General features: G+C 40.9%; 1 protein-coding gene across 4 annotated transcripts; it reads left to right on the forward strand.

The window, feature by feature from the left end:
• The first annotated feature begins 81 nt into the window (after positions 1 to 81).
• On the forward strand, positions 82 to 25,065 carry CROT (carnitine O-octanoyltransferase). Of its 4 annotated transcripts, none has more exons than XM_075048558.1 (17): positions 82 to 531; positions 1,289 to 1,433; positions 7,605 to 7,729; positions 8,642 to 8,823; positions 9,008 to 9,153; positions 11,767 to 11,875; positions 14,640 to 14,733; positions 14,827 to 14,952; positions 15,391 to 15,492; positions 16,110 to 16,193; positions 16,295 to 16,402; positions 16,656 to 16,786; positions 18,156 to 18,279; positions 20,848 to 20,926; positions 22,664 to 22,757; positions 22,935 to 23,054; positions 24,115 to 25,065. In XM_075048558.1, exons 2-17 carry the CDS (start codon positions 1,319 to 1,321, stop codon positions 24,233 to 24,235), a joined length of 1,860 nt encoding a protein of 619 aa, XP_074904659.1. In that variant the 5' UTR covers positions 82 to 531; positions 1,289 to 1,318; the 3' UTR covers positions 24,236 to 25,065. The 4 variants fall into 4 exon arrangements, with proteins under 4 accessions (XP_074904659.1, XP_074904650.1, XP_074904667.1 ...); XM_075048549.1 differs by having other exon boundaries at positions 1,310 to 1,433; XM_075048566.1 differs by having other exon boundaries at positions 84 to 531; positions 1,310 to 1,433; positions 9,008 to 9,132.
• The last annotated feature ends 1,430 nt before the right edge of the window (positions 25,066 to 26,495 follow it).

Consider the following 26,495-nt stretch of genomic DNA (forward strand, 5'->3'; position numbering starts at 1 on the left):
AAGTCACACCCCACAAGCCTCTCTCCCACGCACCACTGCAACAGGCGGCACAGGAACCCACCGGTCTGGCCCAGACCCGCGCCACAGAAGCGTCCCGGCAGACTCCTGAGCTCTTCCCCACTCACAAAGCGGGAGGGCCACGAGCTCCCCAGGGCCAGCCGGGGCCCGCAGCTGGGCTCAGGCCCGCTGGGGACGCCACCGGGGTTACGAGCACAGCCCGCGGAGGACATCAGCTGGGGAGGGCCCGGGCCCTCGCCCTCACCCGGTCCGAGGACACACACCGAGGGCAGCCCTCGGCGCCGCCCTGGCTTCGCTTTACTCCCTTTGTCCTTTCACCCGCGGCCCGCCCGGCGCCCGGGGGCCTGCGAAGCCTCTTTCTGCCCCGCGGCTCCGCCTCCCCACGGCCGCCCCGCCCGGCTTCCGGGCCCGCGTGGAAGTGGGGCAGAGGTGAAGGCAGACGGCGAGCCGGGCGGGCGGGCAGGAGGGCGAGGAGCCGGCTGAGGCGGCGGCGGCGGGCCCGTCCAGGCTAAGGTAAGCGAGGCGAGCGGTGATCTCTGCCGGCCCCTTTCCTTGGGGGGTGCGCGGTGGCGGGGCAGAGGGTCGTACCGACGGTGTCGGCTCCGCTGCCTCCTTACCCCCAGGCCCCGGCCCCCGCCCCGTTCACCCTCTGGGGGCCTCTGTGGGGCAGCTCCCCGGCGCGGGCCCCGAGCTGCTCTAAGCACCGCTGCGGCGGTGCGGAGACGGCCCCCGGCCCAGCTCGGCCCAGTCCGTCCCCCGTCCGTCCCCTCCCCCGGGCCGCCGTTCCGCCGGGCGGGGAGCGCTGGGTTAGGCGGGGTACGGCCGGGGACAGCACCCCTCTGTCGTTACCACGGCGGTGGGCTCCTCGGTGAAGGTCTGCGGGGGGCGGCGAGCCGCGGGATGGCGGCCGCCAGCCGGGCCGGGCCGGGCCGGGCGGGGGTCGCCGTGCCAGTGATTTGCCCCTTCCCCAGTTAGCCTCTGGTCTCAGTTGGTGGGTGTCCTAGGGCTGGCTGGCTTCTCCTCAGGAAAGAAAGCAACAGCTATCGAGTTGGTTAATCGCGACATACCCGGAGAAAGCATCGATAGCCGGCTGGTCATAGTTTCTCCCTGTTGTGTGTATGCCTCTTGTGGCTTCAGGCCAACAAGAAATCCTAGGTCCTGGCTTCGTCAGGGGACGCTTCCCTGATAGGTGTCTTTTAGCCTGTAAATGGCTGGGGGCGGGGAGAAAATTGTGGGGAAATACACCATCTAACCTAGGTTTTGTTAATAGTCTCTCGGTGTCGTGCTGCAGATCTGCATCATGGAAAAGCAAGTGCTTGAATCCTCTGAGGAGCGAACGTTTCAGTACCAAGATTCTCTGCCTTCCCTGCCAGTACCTCCTCTTGATGAATCTTTAAGCAAATACCTTGATGCAGGTAATGACTTAACATTGTAATAGTAGCCTGGTGTGTGCTGTTGTAACCAGGCTAATTTGAAGATGTTTGCAAAGTGATTTTTAGAGACGTCTTGTATCAACTGATGTAATTGGGGTGGGAGATACAGACCAGTTTAGAGTGCAAAAGGTCTTTTTCAGGTTCAAAATGGGAAACTAAATGCCGAGAGCAACATGAGTAAAAATTCCCACTTTATCCCTATTTGCCTTTCTTCAAGGGAATGGGGCATATGGTAAGGTTAACTTTTTGGTTTGAGGTTTTTTTTTCCCCTTAAGGTTTTGGGTTTTGTGGGGTTTTTTGGTTCTTGGTTGTTGTTGGTTTTGGTTGGATGGTTTTTGTTCTGTTTTGTTTTGTTTTCCCCTAGCTATATCAGCTGGTCTAATAAGAGATACTTCTTCATCTACAAATTTTGTTTTGCATAATAACTACTTTGCTTGTTTATGACTGTTTGCCCAGGCTCTGTAAAAATAATTAAAAAAAAGTTATTTTAAACTTTTTCATACGTAATAGTATTGGTGAGAAAGAATAGCAAGAAAAGACAGTGATGGGCATTTTTTGGATAATTGGATAATTTCTGCCTTGAAATGTTGGCTGTCTAAAGAAGATCACATGAGAGAAAAGTTTTGAAAACAACATCGATGCACATGTGTCTAGCTTTTTTTATAAAGCAGAGATGACTGGTTAGTTCTTTATTATCATATCAGGCTTTGATATATCAGGGCTGACAGATACATTACCTAGTATCTTGAGATTACTTTCCTATGTTTCTTTAATAATTTTCAGAACTCGGAGACTGAGGTTTTTTCTGCAAAACCTGCTTTGTGTCTTACCAACCTACCTGTAATACAGGAATGCTAACCAAGTAAGACCTGGAGTTCTCTCCTTAGCAAAAACATATTACAGCAAAATTTCCCTTTCCCAAAATAGAAAACCTGAAGTTCACTCTAAGGTCCCTTTTATTCTGAGTGTAGTGGAAATGGCCCAGTAGATGGTAATAGGTTTTCTTTGGTGTTCCTTATGTCATTGCTTTTTGATGCAGAATGTTGAAATGGTGTTTCTTCAGAAAAAATGAGTGTGTATGCATGTCAAAAAAAGTGGGGTTTTTTTGTTGTAATGCAGACTAACTAAAGTTGCGCTACAATAGTAGTGAACCTGCAATAACACAGTTGCCCTTTAGAACTTAGTTTTGTAAACCCAGCTGGCTCTCCAAGTTAATAAATAACTCTCATGGAGTGATAAAATCTGGCAGTGAATTTGTTTGCTCTTGTTTTCTGATTCTGATCTGTGTTTTCACAAATACCTTATCACATGTCCCCCTTTTTTTTTATGCTGAAGTTAGTTCCTACTTACTGTCCTTGTACATAAGTCATTCTATAACTTTGATCATCACTGTTGATCTCTGTTAGTCTCACTGGAGGTTGCAGGAAAGTTAGTCTAGTATTTGTTTTTCTGCCACAGTCTTTCCGTGTACAAATCACTTAAAGCCAGAATGTGCAGTGCACAATTCTAGTCACTAGCTCAGTGATTCTCATTGCTTAAGTTTTTCACTTGTTTAGTCTGTGAAGGTGAGTGAAGGAAAGGAGGTGCTTCTGAAGAACAATTCAGAACCTCCAAATGACACTTCATAGATGCTGTGAATCATTCCTTGGAAACTCCTTTCTTTCATTGGCTGGAGGAGGACCCCAGGCACTTAACATTAGTCAGTGTACCTGTTGGTAAAAGCACTTCTCTGTTTAAAGCTAGTCAACTGGGAAAGCTGGACAGAGTATGTCTCAGAAGGTGCCTTATTTAAGGCTTTACAGTAGCTATCTATGCTTTGGATTCAGAATGACTAATCTTGTTTTGAAGGTAGGCCTTGAGCAGAGAAGGTTGCCATAGCCATGTTATTTAGCCTTTCAGCTCACCCCAGAGGTTGAGACTCAGAAGCTTGGACTCAACCTGACAGTATGAAAACCCAAAGTTCCAGCTTTCCAGAGAGTTCCTTAACTATTGCAATGGAAGGTGTCTTTCACGGGATACTTCTTGTTCATGGACAGAGCTGATCTTCTATGCAGAAAGGAAGACAAGATCTGTGGGCCTGGAGAAAGTGACAAGACAGAAGTTTCACTGAACTCTAGTGAGGAAGGGGCTGGGTTCTGCTCCTTCTTCATAGTGGTGCTTCTACATCTGATCAAATGGTTTTTAAATGGAAAGAGGCCCTGTAGTCATAGAATCATGTAGGTTGGGAAGGGTTCGTCTAGACCAGTTCCCTGCTTAAAGCTGGTCCAACTACAGCAGGTTGCTCAGCCTTGCTTAGCTGGGTTGTGTATATCTGCAAGGATGGAGATTCCACAGCCTCCCTAGGCAACCTGTTCTGGTGTTTGATCACCCTCATGATTGTGGGAGGGGGAACAAAAACCAAACCAGCAACAATGACAAAAAAACCCTTCACATTTTCCTTGTCAGAAGTTCCCTGTGTTCTAACTTGAGTCCATTTTCTCTTGTCCTATTTCTCTGCATCTCTGAGAGGAGCCGTACATTATCTTCACTATGCCTTTCCATTCAGTTGTTATAGAGTGCAGCAACGTCTTCCCTTTGCATTCCTTAAGCTGAACAAACTCAGTTGTCAGTCTAATCTCATCATGTGTTCCAGTCCCCTAGCAATCTTAGTCACCCCCTAGCAATCTTAGTCACCCCCTAGCAATCTTAGTCACCCCTTTAACAGTGGGACTTGATGATCTTAAAGGTCTTTTCCAACCTAAATGATTTTATGAATAGAGACCAGAACGCAGTAATTTTGCTTATTTTTTTTTTTTGTCTGTGTGCATATTGCTCTGTAATGACTTTGTAACTTGAATAAAAGAGGATAATCACTCTCTCTTACACTATTGTATGGTAATAAGGTCACCCTCTGGGAAACCTGAGTGTTGGACTACGCTGAGTCTGGGGAGGCTTTCAACTCGGTGGATGGCTCTGTAGCTATTTACTTTTTTTTTTTCCATCTGTGTTCACAACTGGTGGTGATGCAATTCAAGCCGCATCTAGATAAGGCCTAGATATGAAAGGCACTGCCTGAATATTCATAGCTGATCATATGTGGTGAAGGTGTAGGTGGAACACCGGTACCTTTCCAGTTGTGATAGTGTTGCAGTAGAATTTAATGGAGGTCCCAATGCAATTTAAACACAAGCACTGCATGATAATGCTTGAAAGTGGATGTTCTGTCTTGCTACCTGAGGTTGTAAGCAGGCATTTAAAAACACATTTGTAGGTAATATTTGGCCCTTACTCTCCATGTTTGTCATATGAAATAGGAAAAAATATCACTAGAACTTGCATTGTACTGTTGTGGAGTAGCATAAGGAGGCCAGAATGGAGCTGAAAACTGATCTTTATCTTTCACTTTAAGACAGGTAGTGCAAAATACAGAAATTCCTTTTATGATTAAGAAAAAAATGTAATTATCTTAAGAAGGAGCGAGGAGAACTTACCCTTGGTGGAAGGAGATCAGCATAGGGAACACTTGAACAGATTGGACATGAAAAACTCCATGGGACATGCTGGGATGTGCCCATGAGTGCTGAGGGAGCTGGCCTTTGTCTTTGGAGGCCACTTCTGATAACCTTTGAAAGGTCACGGTGATTGGGGGAGGTTCCTGAGGACTGGAAGAAAGCAAATGTCACTAGTCCCTTCAGGAAGGGCAAGAAAGAAGATTTGGGGAACTACAGGCTCCTTGGTATCCCTCGCAAATAATTGTCAAAACCATTTCCAAGCATATGAAGCACAAGAAGGTGGCTGGGAGTAGGCAGAATAGGTTTGTGAAGGGGAAATCATGCTTGACCAACCTGATAGCCTTTTATGATGAGGTGACTGCCTCAGTGAATGAAGGGAGAGCAATGGATATTGTTTATATTGACTTCAGCAAGGCTTTTTGGCACATCAAAAGCTTTTTTTTAAATTCCTCATAGATGAACTGATAAAGTACGGACTAGGTAGTAGACAGGTGGACTGAAAACTGTCTCAGCTGCTGGGCTTAAAGGTTTGTAATCAGCAGCATGTATTCCAGTTGTAGGCCAGTCTCTGATGGTGTACCCCAGGGGTCTAGTATTGTTTAACATCTTCATTAATGACCTGGATGATGGGAAAGAGTGCACTCTGTGTTTGCAAATGATGCAGAGCTGGAAGGAGTGGCTGATATGCCATATGGTTGTACTGCCATCAGAGGGAGCTTGACAGCCTGGAGGAACGGGCTGACAGGAGCCTCATGAAGTTCAACAAACAAAGGGAAATGCCAAGTCATGCACCCAGGGAGGAATAACTCCCCACACCAGCACAAGCTGGGGCCGACTGGCTGGAAAGCAGCTTTGCAAAAAAGCCATTGGGATCCTGGTGGACATGAAGTTGACATGAGCCAGCAATGTACCCTTGCAGCAAGGCAGGCCAGCAGCCTTCAGGGCCTCATTAGAAGGAGTGTTGCCAGCAAGTATTGGGAGGTGATCCTTCCCTTCTGTTCAGCACTGGGGTGGCCACATCTGGAGTGCTGTGTCCATTTCTGGGCTCCCCAGTACAAGCAAGACATCAACATACTGAAGTGGGCCCAGCAAGAGGCCATGAGGGCGATTAAGGGCTCGGATTATCTGACATATGAGAAGAGACTGAGAGAGCTGGGACTGTTCAGCCTGGGGAAGAAAAGGCTCTAGGGGGGGATCTACACAATACTTGTAAATACTTAGTGGGGAGGAGTAAAGAAGGTGGAGGCAGACATTGCCATGGTATCCAGTGATAGAAGAAGAGGTGATGGACACAAATCAAAATACAAGAAATTCCTTTTTGAAAGTAAGAAAACTCTTTTTACTGTGAGGGTGGTCAAGCACTGGAACAAGTTGCTACCAGGGAGGTTGTTGAGTCTTCATCCTTGGAGATATTCAAAACCCAGCACAGTCCTGACCAACCTGCTGTAGCTGACCCTGCTGAGATGGTGTTGGACTAGATGATCTCTAGATCTGTGAAGAAGAAAAAAGTAGTGGTTGCAGGCAAGCAGTCATAATTGCAGCAAGGCACAGTTGTGAGGAAGTAAGATTTTTAATTCTACAAGGATAGATAATTACTTGAGATCTTGCTCAGCTGAAACTGTTGTCACTTGCAAAAGATAGATTAGAGATGATACAGATACATGATTACTGAAAATTAAACAAGCATCCTTCCCCATTTCTTAACAGCTGTAAGTAGATCACAGGGTTAGCACTAGCAAGGCAGACAAGAAATTAACTGACAATAGTGTCCAGCAGCCTAAAAAATGAATCAGACCTCATTACATAGGCACTGAATCAGCAGAAACACACCACACCCCCCACACCCCCTGTTCTGTTTGCCACTGATTTCACAATCTAAATATAAAGATAACAGAAGATACATTATACACAAGGTGAGTATAAGAAGACAATGAGATGTGCCTATATGGAAACTGACATCAGCAGCGCCTGTTCCCAACCATAGATTTCATGGTAAAAAGGCTTTAAGGAGGGTTTTAGATTAAAATAATGACTGTTTTTGCAAATGTTTAAAGAGAACTTTGGCCTGTATGGCACATGACCTGAGAGAAAACCAAAAGTATTTTAAAATATAAAAATTGGGTGGTAGTAACTGCCGTTGGTGGTGTTGAAAGGTAGGCATAACATGGGGACAAGTGAATGAGAACTGATGGGCAAGGTGCTTGTAGGCCATGAATGGACTTTTGAGAATAAAGCTAAATAGCTTATGGTTGGTGCAGTAGGGTGGCAGACATATATGGCTCAATATATTAATTTACAAACAAAGTTCCTGTAAATTTACTTATTCAGTGAGTTCTGTGGCAGCTGATGGAGTTGCAGAATTCCATAGTACTTCCAGCTACAGTTTTGAATATATTGGATTTAGTTATCTGTTAGGTATTTCAGGTTTTCAGCAATTGCTTTCATCTGCTAACATCTGTATTTATTTGAAAGTATATATTTGTTTGATTAGAACACACTGATTTACTTACAGATTTTTAAAAGGTGTTTTCCCTTTGAATACTTGTTTTAGATAAATAAATTTTGAGTATTTTCATCCACTCCCTTGCCTGTGGATATCTGAATCCTGGAATAGATCTCGGTATACAGTTGTCTTTAAAATAAAAACATTTCCTTTTTACAGTGAAGCCATTTCTAAATCAAGAAGAATATCAAAGAACTGAGGATATAGTTAAAAAATTTGAAAGTGGGATTGGGAAAGAGTTGCATCAGAAATTACTGGAAAGAGCTAAAACGAGAAGGAATTGGGTATGTATTTAGATATGTAAGAAGTCATTATTCAACTTATGGAAAGTTGGTTGTTCAGGATATAATTTAGAGAGTCATTTAGCTTTTTTTAAACTTAAGGATCTTCCTTATATCTGCCACTTGGCCTATGGACATGAACACATTCACTTATATATATGTGATTTGGTTGGGTTTTTTTTTTTTTTCAAAGTTGAGTGGTTAAGAGAGCTCACTAACTGAAATGTTGAGTTACCTACCAGCTTTTGAATGCTTATCTGTCAGTCTCTTCTTCCATTATCTCTGTTCACCCTCTCTCCAGCCTGAAAAAAAAGAAGAAAGAAAAAAAAAAAAAGTAGAATTTAGAGTTTGGTCTCTTATCTCTTTCTTTCCTGAAGAAAGCTATGTTGTAGCATTTTAAAGTTGTCTTTCAACAGAGAAAGGGATATAAGGGGGTCGTTACCAAATGGAATTCATGAGAACTTTGTAAATCTTAACATGACACACTCTGGAGTGGGGATTTTTAGGTGATGATAGAAAAAATACATTATGAACTGTCCATCCCAGATCCTTTCTCAACACAAATCTCCTTTCCTTCTATTCTTCATAGAGGAACCTGTCTGATATTCACAGCAGCCACAGCTGACAACTGCAAGAGTTTAAGGTGATGAATAGCAGGGAAGAACTCTTCATCATAATTTACAGTTTAATAGTCTTAAGCAGTATTGAATTTTATTTCAAGCTTGAAAATAGAAGAGCTACATGTGTCATTAGCCTCAGCAGTTAGTTTTGAACCACTGTTCTGCCTTCTGTTACATAGGAACTACTACTCAAAATACTGGGGGGGGGGGAAGGTAGGCAGTTGAACAATCAGGTGATTATTAAAGAATTAATGACTAAAACTTAATTCTGATGCTAAACATTTTTCATTTTCAGCTGGAGGACTGGTGGCTGAATGTTGCTTATCTTGATCTTCGCATATCAACGCAAATACACTGTAATATCGGAGGCCCCGGTCCCTATATTGAACACTGCTGGCCACCAAAAGAGGGCACTCAGATAGAAAGAGCATGTGTAAATATATGGCACACCCTGAAATACTGGGATCTATTACGAGCGTAAGACTTTAAGAAAAAATAATTGATTCTAAAATATTAATGATCTATCTGTACTTTTGTTGCAAAAATATGTTTATGTTCATTGGCATGTGTTCTTTGCAGTAAAAGGTGGGTTTGTCTTACCTTGATTTACTTGCATGATTATAATCTCTTGTTTTAATTTTGGTGTATTTGTTTACTACAGAGAGAAGGTGGCTGTAGAGAGATCTGGGAATGCTGTTCTGGACATGAACCAATTTCGAATGCTCTTCTGCACTTGCAAAATTCCTGGAGTTACCAGAGACTCGATCGGCAGTTATTTTAAAACTGGTAAACAAATGCAAATTGGAGGTTAATACAGGCAAATTATTTTGTATTAATGGGCTAATGGAGTGGTCATTTTAACCATAAAATACTTGCTTCCTCAAGCACTAAATCAGATATTGGTTGTTGAGTGCTTACATAAGGAAGCAAAGAAGATATCTTATCTACAAATGCCCTTTTTGGTCCAATATTTAGTCCTTACTAAATAAGTTTAAAAGAAAACTCTGCTTCAAATTGCCTGTTAACAGCCTGATGCCTATAAGTGTGCCAGCATTAAGAATTGAAAAAAGACAAATTCCATGTGTTATAAATGTGGGTGGATTGCACATATTATACAGCCAGAATTTCAGCATCATTACTAATTGCATCTTTTTCCACAAAATGCGTTTCTTGAGTGTGCTCCCATACATTCTGTTTGGATAATTCTTATTTATTTTCTATCGTTGTGCTGTTTCTTGGCTTGGTCAGCTGCTTCTATTTTCAGTCTTGAAAGTACTCCATAGCGCTTTTTGAAGCCATTCTCTTAAATTCCTAACAGTTTTCTGGGGTGCAGGATTAAGAGCTGAAGTGTAATGTTCTTATTCAGCCTCCACTAACAAATACTGTAGTATTAGTAATCAACAAACTGAAATCTCAACACCCCTCCCACACACATTCTGATGTGTCCAGAGTTGGTCAGCAGTGTCACTGTAGATAAACATGGGAGATGTGAATTCCTGTAAGACTTGGGAATTCAAGAAGAAGGAGGTATTGCCTTGATCTGTAGAAAATATATCAGGAAATGTCCATACCACAGGATGTGATGAGAAGATGCAAAGTTGAAGGCCAGTTTCAAGGATTTTATCTTAGCATTACAATTGAAGAGTCAGTTTAAATACCAAAACATAGAAGAAGTATTCAAATGGTGGAAGTTCAATGTTCTGTTATGATCACACTTAATAAACAAAGCTATTATACCATGGAGATGCAATTTATGTCATTCATGTCCCTTTTCTGCCTTAAAATATTGTAAGAACTTTATTGAACACTCTTGATTATATAATTTTTGATGTCATACATGGCAGGTGATATCCATTTCCATGTAGATTGTCTGCCTCCAGATGAAATGTTTAGTCCAGCTAGTTGTCTTGTTTCTCTGTGATTCATGGAGAAATATGAATACCTGCAGGGGAGGATTTGGGCCATTAAAATACACAGGTTTCTAAAGTAAGCAGAAGGAATTGCCATGTGGAGAGGGATCTGTTTTTCTCCTTTGGCTATAGAGAGAACTGACATGGTTGAAACAGTTGAAGTAGCATTCAGATTGCAGAGTAGGGCACCTAAAATTTGACAGGTAATGTCAGCTTCGAGTTAAAGACCACACTAAAAGCCAAGAGAGCCTGATCAGTGGAACCTGGAGAGCTATTTGGTTCAGCCTGCAGCAGATAGCTTAATGAGAACAGGTGAAGAGCTCATTAGATGTTATTAAGTGTATTGGATAGATCTCTACCAACTATAGTGAGATCTCAAACACTTAATTCTAGGTATACTAACTTCCAAACTTAATTCTACCCCTTGCTTTAGACAGCTAAGGTTAGGATGCTACCTAAAGTAACTGAATTTGATGTCATCCCTTCTGATTTTTGTTATATTAGAAATTAATTTCATGATCTATGAAGATGAGATTTACATGAAATGACAAATTCCTCACTCTAGAACGTCTTTAATCAGGCATGTATTGAATTGTATTATCTGATTTAGAAAGTAGGACCATAGATAGATGTAAAAGCCTTATAGGTAAGATTAAGACTTCTGTGGATGCCCATTCAGTTACATGCTTGTGAGTAAAGTAGCATACATTTCTTCTTTTTCCCAGGGTGGAGTAATGGACTAGAAGAGATGTATCACAGTGGCTCAGTTTGAGAAAAACATAGCCACATTTCTTGGGGTTTTAACATCTTTTTTTTGTCAGAATCTTTTCCAATTTTATTTAGACTTATTTCCAGATAGATGAATTCAATAAGGCAAATATACCTGGGCTAGTGTGGGCCACTACCATCTGCATTTCTGTATAGTGGCCAAACTGGTGTGTTAGTGCTCCCTTTTTATGGATTTGCATGTGCCAGTCAGGTCTGATTGACATGGTAGTGCATCTCAGATCTTGAGCTGCATAACTGAAACTGGTCACATAAACACTCTGACAATGGAAGGACTCAATCATTTGCAAAGTGTCTTAGCAGTAGGCTTGCTGCATTATATTCATCCCTTTTAACAAACAAACAAAACTCATGCAAGAGAGAAATGTTGCTAGATCAGCTTTTAGCAAGCAACACTCATTTCGGCAGAGGGTGTTCCTGCCTACAAGATACATAAAATAGCATTTGCTACTAGGTAATGACAATGACTTTAAGTAGTTAATAACACTGAACATTATGTGCTTCTATGTATTTTCTCTGATGGTTTTAAAAATGTCTTCAAATTTGCAGTAAGATCATGCAATTGGACTTCAAAAGTTATTCTTTTTTTTCTTACCTGTATGAAGTCTGCCTCATTTTGAACAAAAAATGGGTCTGTAGGACTTGCTGAGTGTTTTTCCTGTATCTGTCACTCACTTTATCCCCATGATTGGATTTTCATGTTTTGTTTTTTGTTTCATTTCAGAGACTGAAGGTGAATGCCCATCTCACTTAATAGTCCTGTGTCGAGGTCGAGTGTTTGCATTTGATGCTATACATGAAGGCAGTATGGTGACTCCTCCAGAGATTTTCAGGTTTTCAGATTGCCTTGTTTCAAATGAGCTGTCCTGTATAAGCTACATACCAAAGACAGTCTTCTTCTATTCCCTTCATGCCAAAGAATTAGGTGTGAGAGAGGCTACAGCTTCTCCTCTAGCTGAGGGTTCAGATTTTGAGTAAATTCTTGTTTAGTGGATGGCAACTTCTTGCCATAAAGCATGATGATAATGTACTGTTGTAATACACCCACAGAATGTCACACAAAAGGGCTGAATGAAGGTGTTTCAGTAGGAAACATCATTTATGTGTGAAGTTGCTTGACATGGAATTATTAGGATTACAAGTAACATTATTCCTTTCAGGACCAATCCACATTGATAATTCTTATTGCTACTTAATCATTATAAAAGATGAAGCACCACTATCATGTTGATTCAAATCTAATACACTTGTGGTCAATTTTCTCAAGAATAGAGGGGATGGAATTCCTGTTGGTGAGTGCAGCAGAGTCCAAAATCATAGTATACACTGATTGACTTCCTGCTAGCTAGAGAGCAGTACAGCAGCATTTCACTTGCATTTCTTGTCTTTGAATCATAGAATCATTTAGGTTGGAAAAGACCTTCAAGATCATCGAGTCCAAGTATCATCCATGCCCACTAAACCATGTTCTGAAGTGCCTTGTCTATGTACATTTTGAATACCTCCAGGGATGGTGACTCAACCACTTCCCTGGGCAGCCTGTTCCAATGCCTGACAACTCTTTCAGTAAATAAATTTTTCCTGATATCCAATCTAAACCTCCCCTGTCACAACTTGAGGCCATTTCCTCTTGTTCTATCTCCAGCCACCTGACAGAAGAGACCAGCACCCACCTCACTACAACCCCCTTTCAGGTAGTTGTAGAGTGACAACGTCTCCCCTCAGCCTCCTTTTCTCCAGACTAAACAGCCCCAGCTCCCTCAGCTGCTCCTCATAAGACTTGTGCTCCAGGCCCCTCACCAACTTGGTTGCCCTTCTCTGGACACGCTCCAGCACCTCAATGTCTTTCTTGTAGTGAGGGGCCCAAAACTGAACACAGCACTCGAGCTGCGGCCTCACCAGTGCCCAGTACAGGGGAACACTCACCTCCCTGCTCCTGCTGGCCACACTATTTCTGATACAGGCCAGGATGCCGTTGGCCTTCTTGGCCACCTGGGCACGCTGCTGGCTCCTATTCAGCCAGCTGTCAACCAGCACCCCCAGGTCTTTTTCCACCAGGCAGCTTTCCAGCCACTCTTCCCCAAGTCTGTAGCGCTGCATGGGGTTGTTGTGACCCAAGTGCAGGACCCGGCACTTGGCCTTGTTGAACTTCGTACAATTGGCCTCGGCCCATCGATCCAGACCGGTGCACCAGGCTTGTGACAACCAGCCATGTTTGTGGTTCTTTTCATATTCCTGAGCTGCTGCAAAGGAACAGAGAAAAAGAATTTGGTTCTTTAAATATGAAATTTCAGTACTAGTGCAACTGGCAATGTTGAAAGCTTTTCTGTGCTGCATCTCCTCTCTCCCAGTAGCATGTGGAGGTGCTGGCTTTTCAAATTGTCAGTACAGTTGTGGCTACAAGGTTTCCTACTCTGTTGGTCAAACTCTGATGTTAAATACATAGGTAGGTTCAGCATAAGTCTCCTGTGATCGATTTGGGATCTTATATACATCTACTTAATGAAGAGGCGTTGTGCATTTAATCTAGGAATAACTTACTGCATTTGTCAAAGTGCTGCTTATAGAGCACAACAGAAGACATGTGATTAAAATTGGCAAAAGGTGGATGGCCAAATTCCTCAGGCAAGACAAAAACTAGTTAGAGAAGCTCAAAAATAACTTTTTTTTTGAAAGTCTGGTTCTTTAATACTTAAGATATTTCAACATACATATTTCTAATTTCTGTAGTTGTACCTGTTAGATCAAGCAAGTAACAAAGAAATGAATACCTGGAATACAGACCAAAAACCCTAAAGCTTTCTGTTGTTCATAGAAAGGGTGGGTTGGTTTTGGTTTGATGGTTTGGGTTTGGGTTTTTTGGGGTTTTTTTTTTTTAATAACCTCATCATGGATGTCTTATATTTTTGACAACTGTGTAACTAATGATCAGTAGAGAAGTTTAATGGGCAAAAGTGCCAGAACAAAGGACGAGCCAGATTAAATGCCTGTGATTTGTGGAGTTTCTTTAACACTTAGAACAGCACGTGAAAAACTGAATTTGCAAACTAAAAACTATATCTCTGTTAATAGCTCTTCAAAGGGAAAATGCAAGGAAAAGGTAGGAAGAGAAGTATTCTTGCATAGTTCAGGCTCTGCATTTAGGATGTACTGTAGCTACTGTTCTGCTTTAAATTTCAGGGTTTATCTTGAGTGGAAGTTTTGCCCTTGTATCTGATTAGTTGCTATAAAAACTGCAAAGCTGCAGTATTGCAGATGTCTGCTGATCAGGAAAGTCTGATCTGCACTGCTGAAGTCTTAAATCTAGTTTTAAATTAAGTGCATAATAACTTTTTAGGACCATGATTGTTTACATGTAAGTTTGTACTGGGCTGGCAGCTGCAATTTGAATTAAGCATTAGTGACAGAAAACAGGGCGGGTCTTCAACTGCCCTTAGAGTCTGAGGGAGCTGAGTTGTGCTTCCTGAAAATTCACATTAGCTTGTAAATGCAGAACAAAAATTCCAGCTTGGCAAAAAAAAGAGAGGTAAAAAGGGTGACTTTTATCTTCTCTCCATATGTTCTTTGTTAACTTCAGTTTTTGAAATCTTCTTAAAGGCAACTTGCATATATACAGAAAAGATGTCATAGTGAACCAGATGGACCAGGACTGGCAGCCCTGACAAGCAGTGAAAGGACAAAATGGGCAGAGGTGGGAATACTTCAACAGTTGTTTCCTGAGAAAAGCATCGTGATCACTGGAAAGGACATCATTTCACTTAGCTTTGTCTTTTATGCTTTGTAGTTACGTGAATATTTGATTGATCTTGATCCAAAGAACTTAACTCTTCTGGAAAAAATTCAGAGAAGTTTGTTTGTGGTCTGCCTCGATGATTCTAGTCCCCATGCAACTCCTGAGGACTACACTGAGGTAGCTAAGGATTCTTGATAATTAATATCTGGTTGTCTTTATATAAAAATTTCTTCTGCATATATACGGAAGTAGCACTTCTTGCTCTTTCAGAACAGAGAAAATGAAGCAGATAAATATGCAAATAGTGCTTCTTGTTGATCCATAGGAACACTTAAATAGGTTGACTTGTTAGGACATTGGAAGTGGCAATGGCTGTAAGCTACCTTCATAATCTTCTAGTCCTCTATCCTGCAGGATCCTCAAAAATATAGTCATCAACTTGCTATCACTCTTTAAAAACTTAGGCTTATATTCATGTTTCATCTTCAACTGGATGAAAGTGTCTTCTCTCTCAGGGAGGTCTCACCATCTTAATGTAGGTTTGGTTTAGCTGACAGAGGTTGGCAGCGTACTCAGTGTTTTTTTAAAACCCACAGTGTCTAACTTTTGCTTTAGGTTGCAAGGCTGGGGCTAACAGGTGATCCGACTGTACGCTGGGGAGATAAATCCTACAATAGCATATTCTTTTCCAATGGAACCTGTAGCGCATTCTGTGATGTAAGTTGAAAATTCCCCCCCCCCTTATAAACCTTTCAGATATTTATTTACTAAGTTTTCCCTTTCAGAGTATTAAGTGCTTATTGTGTTCCTCTTTAGTCTAGCCTTGTTTACCAGGCATCTTGTCTGGCAAGTTTTCAAAAGCAGTCTGCTTTCACAGTGTTTGATATTATACTGTACTTGAATTAAGAACATGAGATCTGAAATCATAATCTTACTTCTAAAAGTATTTAATGAGAGAGTTCCAAAGACAAAAAATACATTGCACAAGAAGGCTTAAAATTAACTCTTTGTATGATGTAGCTATTTGAACAGCTGTGTTTTTTAAACTCAGATTTTTTAAAACTCATTATTGAATGACCAGAAGGGCTTACATCTTGCCTGAAATCTGCTTTTCCACAGCAGTGGTATATTGTGCCTCCCTGTCTGGCTGCAGAGCAGTCAAAACAGTGGGTGGGCTTACAGTAGTTCTATATGTGTTGTAGAACTAGAAAAACAAGTCCAACACTGTGCAGTAAAGCTGTTGGTCTGCAGGAGAAAGAGTGGGGTAGGGAAAAAAGCAGTTTGATCGTCTTGCAGTTATGCAAATAATGTGATATCTTGTCTTATGGTTCTAGCATTCTCCTTTAGATGCCATGGCTTTAATTACCATGTTTTCTTACGCTGAAAAGAAGATTATTGAAAATGAGGGAAAATGGAAGGTATCTATCTTTTAAACTATCAAGTCTATTAGTTAATGTGTTTTTTCTTACGGATAACATTTTCTGTTTTCTCTTCTTTCTGTCTGTCTGCATCCTCCTAGGGGTCAGATAAAGTGAGGGATATTCCATGGCCAGAAGAACTTGTATTCACAGTGGATCAAAAAATTATAAATGAAATTGGACATGCTAAAGAGCTGTATTACAAAAAGGTGGAATTTCTTGCTGCTTCTCTTAATTGTCACTGGTTTGGTTTTTTTCATTCTATTTACATGTTTTTAGCTGGCCTTTCTCAATGCTGGAGAACAGGGATGAATATGTTATTGATAAATTGATGAAGCAGGGGACTTAACACTATGGTTAAATTTGTTACATTGTTGGTTTACGTTGAGTGTGTTTTATTTGAAGTGGACCAAGTTGTGATATTTCTTGATTTCTGTTGCTTTTCCTCCTCTGGTGTGACAGGTATCTGACTTGCAGCTAGTGAGTTATGCCTTTACATCCTTTGGCAAAGCATTGGTGAAAAAGAAGAAACTTCATCCTGATACATTTGTTCAGCTTGCCCTTCAGCTTGCTTATTACAAATGCCATGGACGGTAAGAAAATCTCATTACCCAGATTAGGAATAAAAAACTAGTTTCTTGAGTAAAGGGGTGGATCTGGAGATATAATGCAGTGGCCTTGCAATGCCAGTGTGTAATTTGCTATGGTGATATAAGACCGGAGAAGCAAGGGGTTTTTAAAGTAACAGTTGCATAGGGCCTTATTTTGCGCCATTGAAACCCACAGGGCTTGTGCTCTTGGCTTCAGAAGAATTGTGCCCTTGTGCCCATAGGGATTGTGTACGTACATGTTGTGGGATGGAGGGCAGAAGACCGTCCATGAAAATGTGGATTTGGGCTGTACAAAGTAAATATTCGGGCAAATGTGCAGTGGGTCAGGATTCTGTAATGTCAAATAGTTGCTCAGATGGAGAAGAAAGCTTTATCTGCAGCCAGTGACAGCCATCAGTTAAATGGTTAGTCTTCCAAGCCTGTAAAAAGCCTCACAAACCTCAGTGTCTCACTTTCTTTAGCAACATTAGATGTGGAGGTTTGGACAGAATATTAGAGATATAGATAGTGACCCTCCAGATACCTGGCTCTACATTTTTGGGTGTGTCATTTTATTTTGTATTATTGGTAAAAGACAGCATTCTTCCTGGTATTGGTGTTCCCAAATTTCTGTTTGCTAACTAGCACTGATTATGGCTTGTGTAAGTCATTACTGACCTGGCGAGTATTGCTTGCTTTAGAAAAAGGAGGGTTTCGTCATATGAGCATGATGCTTAGTCACTGGAGATGCATCTCATCATAAGAAAGATTGGTAGACCTCAGTTTGCCGAACATAGGCATAAATTAATTGTCTGACTAACACAGCCTATTAGGTCTGTTCTAAACACACAAGTATGTTTCATGTAAATTGTATATAAAGTGGTAGACTGTCATAGGGCTGGGGATGCTCCAGCTAAAAGTTGGATGCAACAAAGAAGGATTTGAGCCTTTTCCTTATAAATGCGTTGGGACACACTGCTTATTTCAAGCGTGTCTCTTAATTTTTGAGTTTTTAGACAATGTAGATGGTTTCTTTAATGGAAATACATAGTGAAACTGAAGCTTGCATAATTTCAGCTTATTCATACTAGAGGCTGGTAGATCTGTATTATGCAGAAAATAGCCATGACAACCCAGTCTTTTCACGGTATGATTATAGCACTGGCACTTTTTCAGTCATCTGTCTCATAAAAGCTTGTAGAGTTCCTTTGTGGCTCTTTTTCAGACACACAGTTTAAAGAAAATTAGTGGCTTACTGATATGTGTAACTGAGCTAGATGTATAAGATACTTGGCAGAACTTCTTTACTCCTTGAGAGAGCAAATAGTTTTGTTAAGTTAATGAGATACTCTTCCCTAATTTTTCTTCTTAGACCGGGCTGCTGTTATGAAACTGCCATGACCAGGCGTTTCTATCATGGCCGTACAGAGACCATAAGACCATGTACTGTGGAAGCACTGGAATGGTGCAAGTCCATGCTGGATCCTTCTGAAAGTGTAAATACTGAAATCCTACTTTAATCATCATGTATTTAGAAGACCTGTCATCTGAACTGCTTAAAACTCCTTTTTCTATTGTCTCATTAATGGGAGTTGGCCTGTTTCCAGTGAGACAGATTTCAAATGTTGGGTTGCTTGAAGTCTGGCTCTGGTCATAGTATCTGAGGTGAGCTGTCATGTGTGGGCTTGCTTGGTTTTCTATCCTATTTACCTTTTGGTTTCATGAATGTAAGTGTCTTGAGTTACATTCACACTGATTTTTTTTTCCACACCTCAAAAAGTAACTGGGTCGGAACCAATGTATTCTGCTGTGGAGTTGTTCTGTTGTTGTTTTAATTTTTAAGTGAAATTGGGAAACGTTAGTCTCATCGTTGAGTCTGAGAGTGAGATTGAAAACTGTTTGTGTCCTAGTGGCAACAGGGATTCATTCCAGAATTTGTCTCTGAATAGCTGAACTGGTGACCTTTTCTTTTCCCAGCAGCTACCCTCTGGTGCTTGGCTGGCAAAGCATGTCATGCCTTTCTTGCCAAATGAGAGCTGTGCTAAAGCTCTTTCTGTTGTCCTCACTGCACATTTCTCAGAGCCTGAGAAATGAAGCAGGGAGAAGATTTTTGAGACAAAGGGCTGCGCATCTTTAGGAAATTCAAAGGTTCTATATTATTAATGCATCTGAAAAACATACAGGAATATGGCTATCAGAGGAAGTATGTGTGATGGATAATTATAGTCTTCAAGAGCATATTTTCCTGGTCTTCAGTGATTTCTTTTGGCATGTGGTGCAGCTTTAGAATTCAGTTTTCTGGCCATTGTTGAAATCTGCTTTCCTATTTCAAATATGGATTCCTGTTATTTCCCTGCTCTTTGGTTATCTTCTAACCAGTTATCAGGCTTCTATGGGTAATACACATAGAGGTTTGTTACTTCCAACACTAGCTGTAGCACTTTCTTTTTCTCTTTGTAATTTTAAATAGCATCTCCAAATATCTTCCTCTTGCTATTTTTTTATGATGAGCTCTTGGGGCTTAAAAAAAGCATTGAACCTGTTCAATAGTATTGAAATTAAGATGCTTAAAGGTCTACTTTTAAGGTACTAGAAAATACCTAAAGTTAGGTACTTTGGAAAAAATCCTTTTGTCTCAACTTTTCTTTTGCCCCTTGTGAGCTTAGTAGTTTGATTTTTATCCAAACTGAGTGGCTACTGCCCTTGTTTCACATTCTCTGCTGCAGCCTCTCGTGTAGTGAATAAAAAGATAAAGGGTGCTTCTTAAGTAGTTGAAGAGATAGTAAGATCTAAGATCCTAGAAGGCAAGATCTTGGGTGTCTAGAGATGTTTCTCCAGGCTTCCTTTACTAAAACAGGTGTCTGTATTCTTGTGTCTCTCGTTTTAATATGTAAGTTTCAAAACAAAATTGAAAAAAACCATAATATTGGGCAGAACTACTGTCATGGACGTAATATTTCAATCAGCAGAGAAAATTAGGGAATGTGGTTGGCATCTGTGTATATTTTAATTAGGGTCTTGTTTGTTTTGTTTTCTGCTTTTGTTTCACAGATTTTTTTTTTTTTTATTATTTTTTTTTTTTGGTGATGAAAAATGGTAGAATAGAGGTCCAGAGGAGGGCCACAATGATGATCGGGGGCTGGAGCACCTCCCCTATGAAGACAGGCTGAGACAGTTGGGGTTGTTCAGCCTGCAGAAGAGAAGGCTCCGGGGAGACCTTATAGCACCCTTCTCTTACTTAAAGGGGGCCTACAGGAAAGATGGGGAGGGACTCTTTACCGGGGAGTGTAGTGATGGGACGATGGGTAACGGTTTTAAACTGAAAGAGGGTAGATTTAGATTAGATATTAGGAAGAAATTCTTTACGATGAGGATGGTGAGACACTGGAACAGGTTGCCCAGAGAGGTTGTGGATGCTCCATCCCTGGAAGTGTTCAAGGCCAGGTTGGATGGGGCTTTGAGCAACCTGGTCTAGTGGAAGGTGTCCCTGCCCATGGCAGGGGGATTGGAACTAGGTGATCTTTAAGGTCCCTTCCAATCCAAACCATTCTATGATTCTATGAATAGAATATCTCAGTTGGAAGGGACCTGCAGTGATCATCTAATCCAACTGCCTGACCAGTTCAGGGCATGGTGATCATGCAAATGCAACTACACCTGCTAAAAGCTAGCATGCTTCTAAGTAAGTGGTATTGTAGGAAGTTTTTGGTTTTGATTACTTTAGTTCACTGTGGCTACTTTCCATTGTTTCAGCTTGCTTAAGAAAGAGCATGAGGTTTAGAATATTTTTCAGTACAAAAGTGGTCCAAACAACAGAACAGAGATACAGGAAACAAATGAGCGGGTTCTCCTGAAGAAAGAATCTGGATTTGGGAGAAAGAGTTTGAGAGAGGTTCTAATGTACCTTTCAAGTTCCTCCATTTTCTTATGTCTGAAATTGCTAGAAACTGTGAAAGTGAGAAACTTGCTGATCTGTGATTCCTGATATGTTACTCATCTGGATTGTTTTCTTTTTTTTTTTTTTTTTTTTTTTTTTTTAATCCTGTCTCCCCTACTTTACACAGGCTTACCAACGACTACAGCTGATGCAGAAGGCATTTGCAAAGCACAATAAAATGAGGAAAGAATGTGAGAATGGAAAAGGTACTCTGGGATCAAAAGGATTTTTTTTTTCTTATGGGTGAAAAGGGAGTATTTCTGTATGCTAATACGTTTTCTCTGTCTCTTTGTTTTCAGCCTGACTAAAAACTACCCCTTAACATTTTATACTTTAATTTTGGGGAGAAGAACTAAAACCTAGTCGTTGCACCCTTCCTTGTGCCTCAAAGACACGTTCACTTTGAATATTAATTCACTTTTCCTGCCCAGCTAAACATTATTTCAGAATACCTTCTAATCAAATATATGCTTGGCTGGTGTCACGACCCAGGCTGGACAGACCAGGGAGGGGTTGTGTTGAGTTCAGAATTCCCTCGGGCTAAATTAAGGTGAAATGACACCAAATGATCAGTTAAACATTTTATGCATGACAGAAGGCGTTAACAGTAGATGGTGGGGTTTCTCTCAACAGGAATTGGCATGGAGCTACCTCAGTAAACCTTGTAACCCATGGTAACCATATACATCATTTCAGGGAAGAAAATAAGATGATCCCTCCCGTTGAGTCACGAGGTTCAGAGCAGACCCCCTTGCTTTCTAGACTCCTTCTCAGAGAAGGGCCCAGAGGCATCTGGATCCACTCCTAGTCCCAGACTTGGTCAACAGTTTTGTATCTAAAGGGATGAGGTGTAGGGATTATGAAAAAGGAAAGAGAAAGATTTCACTGCTCCTGGGTCCAGCATTGGCCCAGTCAGTCTAAAAGTCCAGTTCTGGTGGACGTGTGCATGTGGGGCTTCAATTCATGCCCTTTTATAATCTCCTTGCCCCTCCTTTGGGTGGGCACTCAAACTCATTAGGCTAATTAGGTGTCATAAGCAGTTTGTGCTTTCAGAACCTTTGGGAAATGGGTCGGGTCGGTGGGCTTGAGGGTCATTTGGGGAGTAACTTCCCCTTCCCTGCAGGCATGACCATTGTTTGATCTTTGGCCATGCAGGGTTTGCTGCCCTGCTCAGCACATCAGAACAGCATATCAGAACAGGGAGCTGCGCATCCCCTGGCATGCCCTCCTCATCCTGTTACTGATGTCCTGTGCTGATCAGCTGCTTTTCACCTGTGGTTCCTAGCTATGCAGGGTTCATTGTTACGCAGAGTTGTTATGCAGAGTTCATCATTAAGCAGAACTTGGCCCACCACAATGTTTGAGACGTTAGCTCTTTCAGTCTCTCACAGCTGGAAAGTGTGGGCAATATGGTCTTTTAAGGCAGAGGAGAGATTTGGGTGAAATTCTAACCTACCTGTATAGCGTGGTAAGATATTCTATGAACAAGAGTGAGCAGCTGGGAAATAATCACCTGATGAACCTTCATACTCTCTCCATCCTACTCGGTTAGTTACCTAGGCAGTTGTGACCCTGAAAGCCTTTTCACCGTGTCCATGTAATTGCCAGTGGGCCAGTTTCACTGTGTGGAATCCTCCGTGGCCGAAATGGAAGTTTTCTTGTTTTTTATTTTCCACAGGAACTGTGCTGGGTTTATATTACCTAGTTAATTTGCGTTTGGCCTCAGTGTTGCAAGCTGAAAGTGATGACGGCCTCTTAGATCAAATAAGGAAATGGTTTGGGAAATGGTTTTGTATGCTACAATATGAATCTTGTTTTTTACTAGACTCTGTCATTTATCTGTCCTTCAGCTGCTATTTGAGCTTCCAGCTATCCAGACCAGAAGAAGGAGAAAAACGGGAAATGCTGCTATTAATGATGCAGTATTTGCATTTATTTGACAGGCTTTGATCGTCATCTTCTGGGTCTCCTACTCATAGCACAGGAGCAAGGACTGCCGGTGCCAGAACTTTACGTGGATCATGCCTTCACAGCTAGGTAATTGGTGTTCTTGTCCTGCGGGGAGGTTGTTGTATCCCTTGATACTGAGGACGTTGTTATATTGGCCTTGTGTGCTGATTTCTTGATATCTAGGACAAAATAACTTTTTTGTAAAACTCACCTTGTTTTAAATTATCTTTAAAAGTGCTGCTTTTGTTTTGTGTTGTTTTACAGTGGAGGAGGTGGGAATTTTGTTCTTTCAACTAGTCTGACTGGCTACACTAGGTTTTGTGGATGTGCACTCCCTATGGTAGATCATGGCTATGGCTTTTTTTATTCAATCAGAGATGACAGGTAAGGATATAATTTCATTGCAGGCATGGTTCTGTCTTTATCACAAAGGGAAAGGCAGCTAACAACTAGAATGAGGAAAGGAAAAGACAGAAGAAATATGGCTGAACGTGTCAGAAAAAGTTGAGAAGTAAGGTACATGAGAATGGAGGCATTAACATTCTGGGAAAGCACGTGTGGGAGGAAGGACGAATGGTGGAGGTGAAGTGAGCACCAAGATACTGACAATAAGCAGAAAGAAAAGAGTGGGGAAGGTGAAAGAAGGGAGGAACAAAAGAAGTTAACTTACTTTAAAATAAGCTTTCATTTTAGAGATGGTTAAATGTAACATGCAAAGGTGGTTTTTTTTAAAAGTATCAATTGACTGAGATAGACCAGTCCATCATTCTTGGCAGTGACACACACATCTCTTTGAGGAACAAGGAGAAGTTAAAACATTTGGCTTCACTTCTCATAAAATGGTAGGATTTGAAAAGATCCAACTTTGGCTTATTAGTCTTATGGACAAAAATTATTGTTTCCTTATCAAATCTAATAAACTACTTTGATTATAATGTGTTGAGATAAGTTGCAATTTTGTGATTTAGGTGGAATTCGAGTGACTTCTTTCTAAAGCTAAATATGGATTGTGTGCAGATTTGATTCAGTTTGAGAATACAAACCACTTACACTTTGATCTATGTCTCTTTTAAGATAAATAGAACTAGATAAAGATTTAGCTTTTATTAGGTAAAAAGAAGAAAAGTACTTTATACCTTAAACTAGTTGCAGAGAAGAAATATAATTCACAGTATTTTCAAATATAAGTGGAAAAGTTATGTCACTGTATATGTAGAAATGGGTATTTAAATCAGAGTATCTAGTTTTGAGATCTGTCAACATTATTGCCTACTGAAGGCACTAGGGATCTGAGTCCTTTTGAATGTTGAGACAGTATGTTTATGTAACAAGTTTTGCTTCAGAATTTATGTCAGTAATTTCACATTTCAGGGCAATTTCTGTGACTTTTATGCTAGACCATGACAATTAAGAGTGGTAACTTCATTGTTTTCTATATTGATAGGATTGTTACCAACTGTTCTTCTTGGAAATCATGTCCAGAGACTGATGCAGAAATGCTTGTTAGAACAGTGTTCCAGTGTTTTCAGGACATGCTACAATTAACAGTTGCAGCTCAGCTGTAAGGTTGATAATGATGTAAAAGCCTTTTCAAGCTCACGAGTTATATGCAGTACTTATAAATGAAATACTGCTCAAGAGTACTGTTACATTCAAGTTAAGAAATTTAATGATCCATGTGAAGTCTACCTTTTTTATGGGATTTACTGTTCTAACAGTAGCCATTGAAGAGTAATGTAGCCATTTGCAACAACAATGCAAGCAGTAGTACCTTATCTATGTAGAACTATGCAATATTAAAATAAGCCTCAACAATGCAAACATACTTGAGAGATGGGATGTTGGAAGTGAAGAATTTATGGGAGATTTGTATTTATGATCTTAGTAGTAACACATAGAATACTTTGTAGTTTACTGATACTGTTTATGCCAGTGGAGCACTTAACTGGGTAATTAAGAGTAACCACACTATCCTCTTAGGTGATTATGCTTCCTTTTCATAGTGGTTCATGAAATAGAAGGGCTGCCTCCATCGGGCTGTATGTTATTTCATAAGTTATCTTTCATTTTTGCTATCGGGATTATACCAAATAAATGTTGTATCCGTGAATGGGGATGTTCCCACTACAATTGTAGTATGAAAGCGCTACAGTCTTAAGTATTATGAAAAAGGAGCTCACAATAATAAAGACAGAAAGCAGCATATGAGTTCCAAATTCCTCGGAGTTTTCAACTTCTAGTGAACTGTGAATGTCTGCTGCTTTACACTAATAATACACAATAAAAGTAAGCACTGAATGCAGTTTGGTACGTTTCTCAGGATTTTAAGACTTGGTTCCTTTGTTTGAGCAGCTTTGTATTTTCCTGTCATAGAAATAAAATTCTTCTAAAAATCGACTTTGTATTGGTTGATTCATGTGTGGACTGTTTAATGTGTAGCAACTAAACTTTGTGAAAGAGAGATGATTTTGGGGACAGATGAACTTGAAATAGAGATTCTGAAGTACCTATTGTTTTCTCTTTTCTCTAGTTTTTGGAGTTTTGAGAGAGATCAGAGATTATTACTTGTTTTACAGAAACAACTGCATCCTCAGCTAACACTGAACCAGTCTCTTTGCCCTCTGGAAGCTCTGTTGCATACTTTTTTTCCACAGTATCAAGAACAGTTTCCCCTTTTATATCCTTCCTCAAGGCCTGACACTTCTCTGAATAACAGGGCAGAGTGCGTTATACTGTGTCTTGTTGCCTCAGAAAACAGTCTCATTATTTCAGCCTTTGTCTTCCCTGCCTTTATAGGACTACTTCTATGTCCTGTCTCCATTAAATCTGACAACTATTCATTGTTTAATGGTTGATGTCTTCTGAAACTCATCAAGAGTAAGAATCCATTGCTGTTCTGGAGTGCTTATAATAACACACTCTCTTGGAGGTAAATGACTTTCTGAAATCTCTCAGTTAGTAAAGCATGTGTCTTTATGATGCTGTGATTTCTGTGAGGTAGATTAAGATTTTGGATCAAGCTATGCCTGATGGTTTTTATTCTAAGTTCTGTCTGACAGTTACAACCTTTCACCCCTCAGCTGGGTTAGTAAACCTGGTTGCAACAGTGACAAGTACAGTTAGCTTTGAACACTCATTTAAAACAGCCTGAAATCTGATGAAGGGTGTAATTTTGTATTTATTTGCATTTATTTTCCACACACCTACGCCTCTCTTGGGATTTCTGGGAGTGTAGAAATCTTGGCAGAAATACTGAAAAAGGAAAACTATTTCAACAAGTTTATTATTGAGAAAACATCATTCCATCACTGACGTAAGCAGAATTTCCTGTTCAGCTGGGACAGTCTGTGCCTTGCCTAGAGGAACTGAAGACAGAAGTGTATCCAGAAAGAACAAAATTAAATTCTCTGAGTTGTTAGAGCTATTTGTTAGGTGATGTGGATGCATGAATTCATGAGCATGGTGTTAATTTCCTTGTAAGGAATAAAGCATTTTTGATTCATAGTTGTTCTACGAAGTTTATGCTCTATGTTAAGCATACAGTGTTAAACAGTTTGTTTGGGTTTTTTTGGTTTGTTTTTTTTTTTGTCTGTGTGGATTTGGGAAAACACATAATCAATGCAGAAGGAGCATAATGCAGTAGGAGCTCTGATTTCAGGTCAGGATGGTTAAGCTGTGCAGTCCTGTTGTCATAGGACAGGCACCACTTGCTCTGAAGCCACTGAGGCTAAAGCAGGGGATTGCAGAAATTGGCTGCACCTGTTAGTGCATTGGCAAGCCAAGAATAGGAGCCAGTTTCCAATCCCAGCAGGCTTCCTTTTGCCC

The sequence above is a fragment of the Buteo buteo genome, chromosome 2 (genome assembly GCF_964188355.1).
Source record: "Buteo buteo chromosome 2, bButBut1.hap1.1, whole genome shotgun sequence".
NCBI classification, from domain to species: domain Eukaryota; kingdom Metazoa; phylum Chordata; class Aves; order Accipitriformes; family Accipitridae; genus Buteo; species Buteo buteo.

Coding starts and splice junctions, on each gene's coding strand:
- CROT (XM_075048558.1), top strand. CDS start 1,319: ATGGAAAAGCAAGTGCTTGAATCCTCTGAGGAGCGAACGTTTCAGTAC. Junction 16,787..18,155: donor TATTACAAATGCCATGGACG/GTAAGAAAATCT, acceptor TTTTCTTCTTAG/ACCGGGCTGCTGTTATGAAA. Junction 22,758..22,934: donor GATCATGCCTTCACAGCTAG/GTAATTGGTGTT, acceptor GTTGTTTTACAG/TGGAGGAGGTGGGAATTTTG.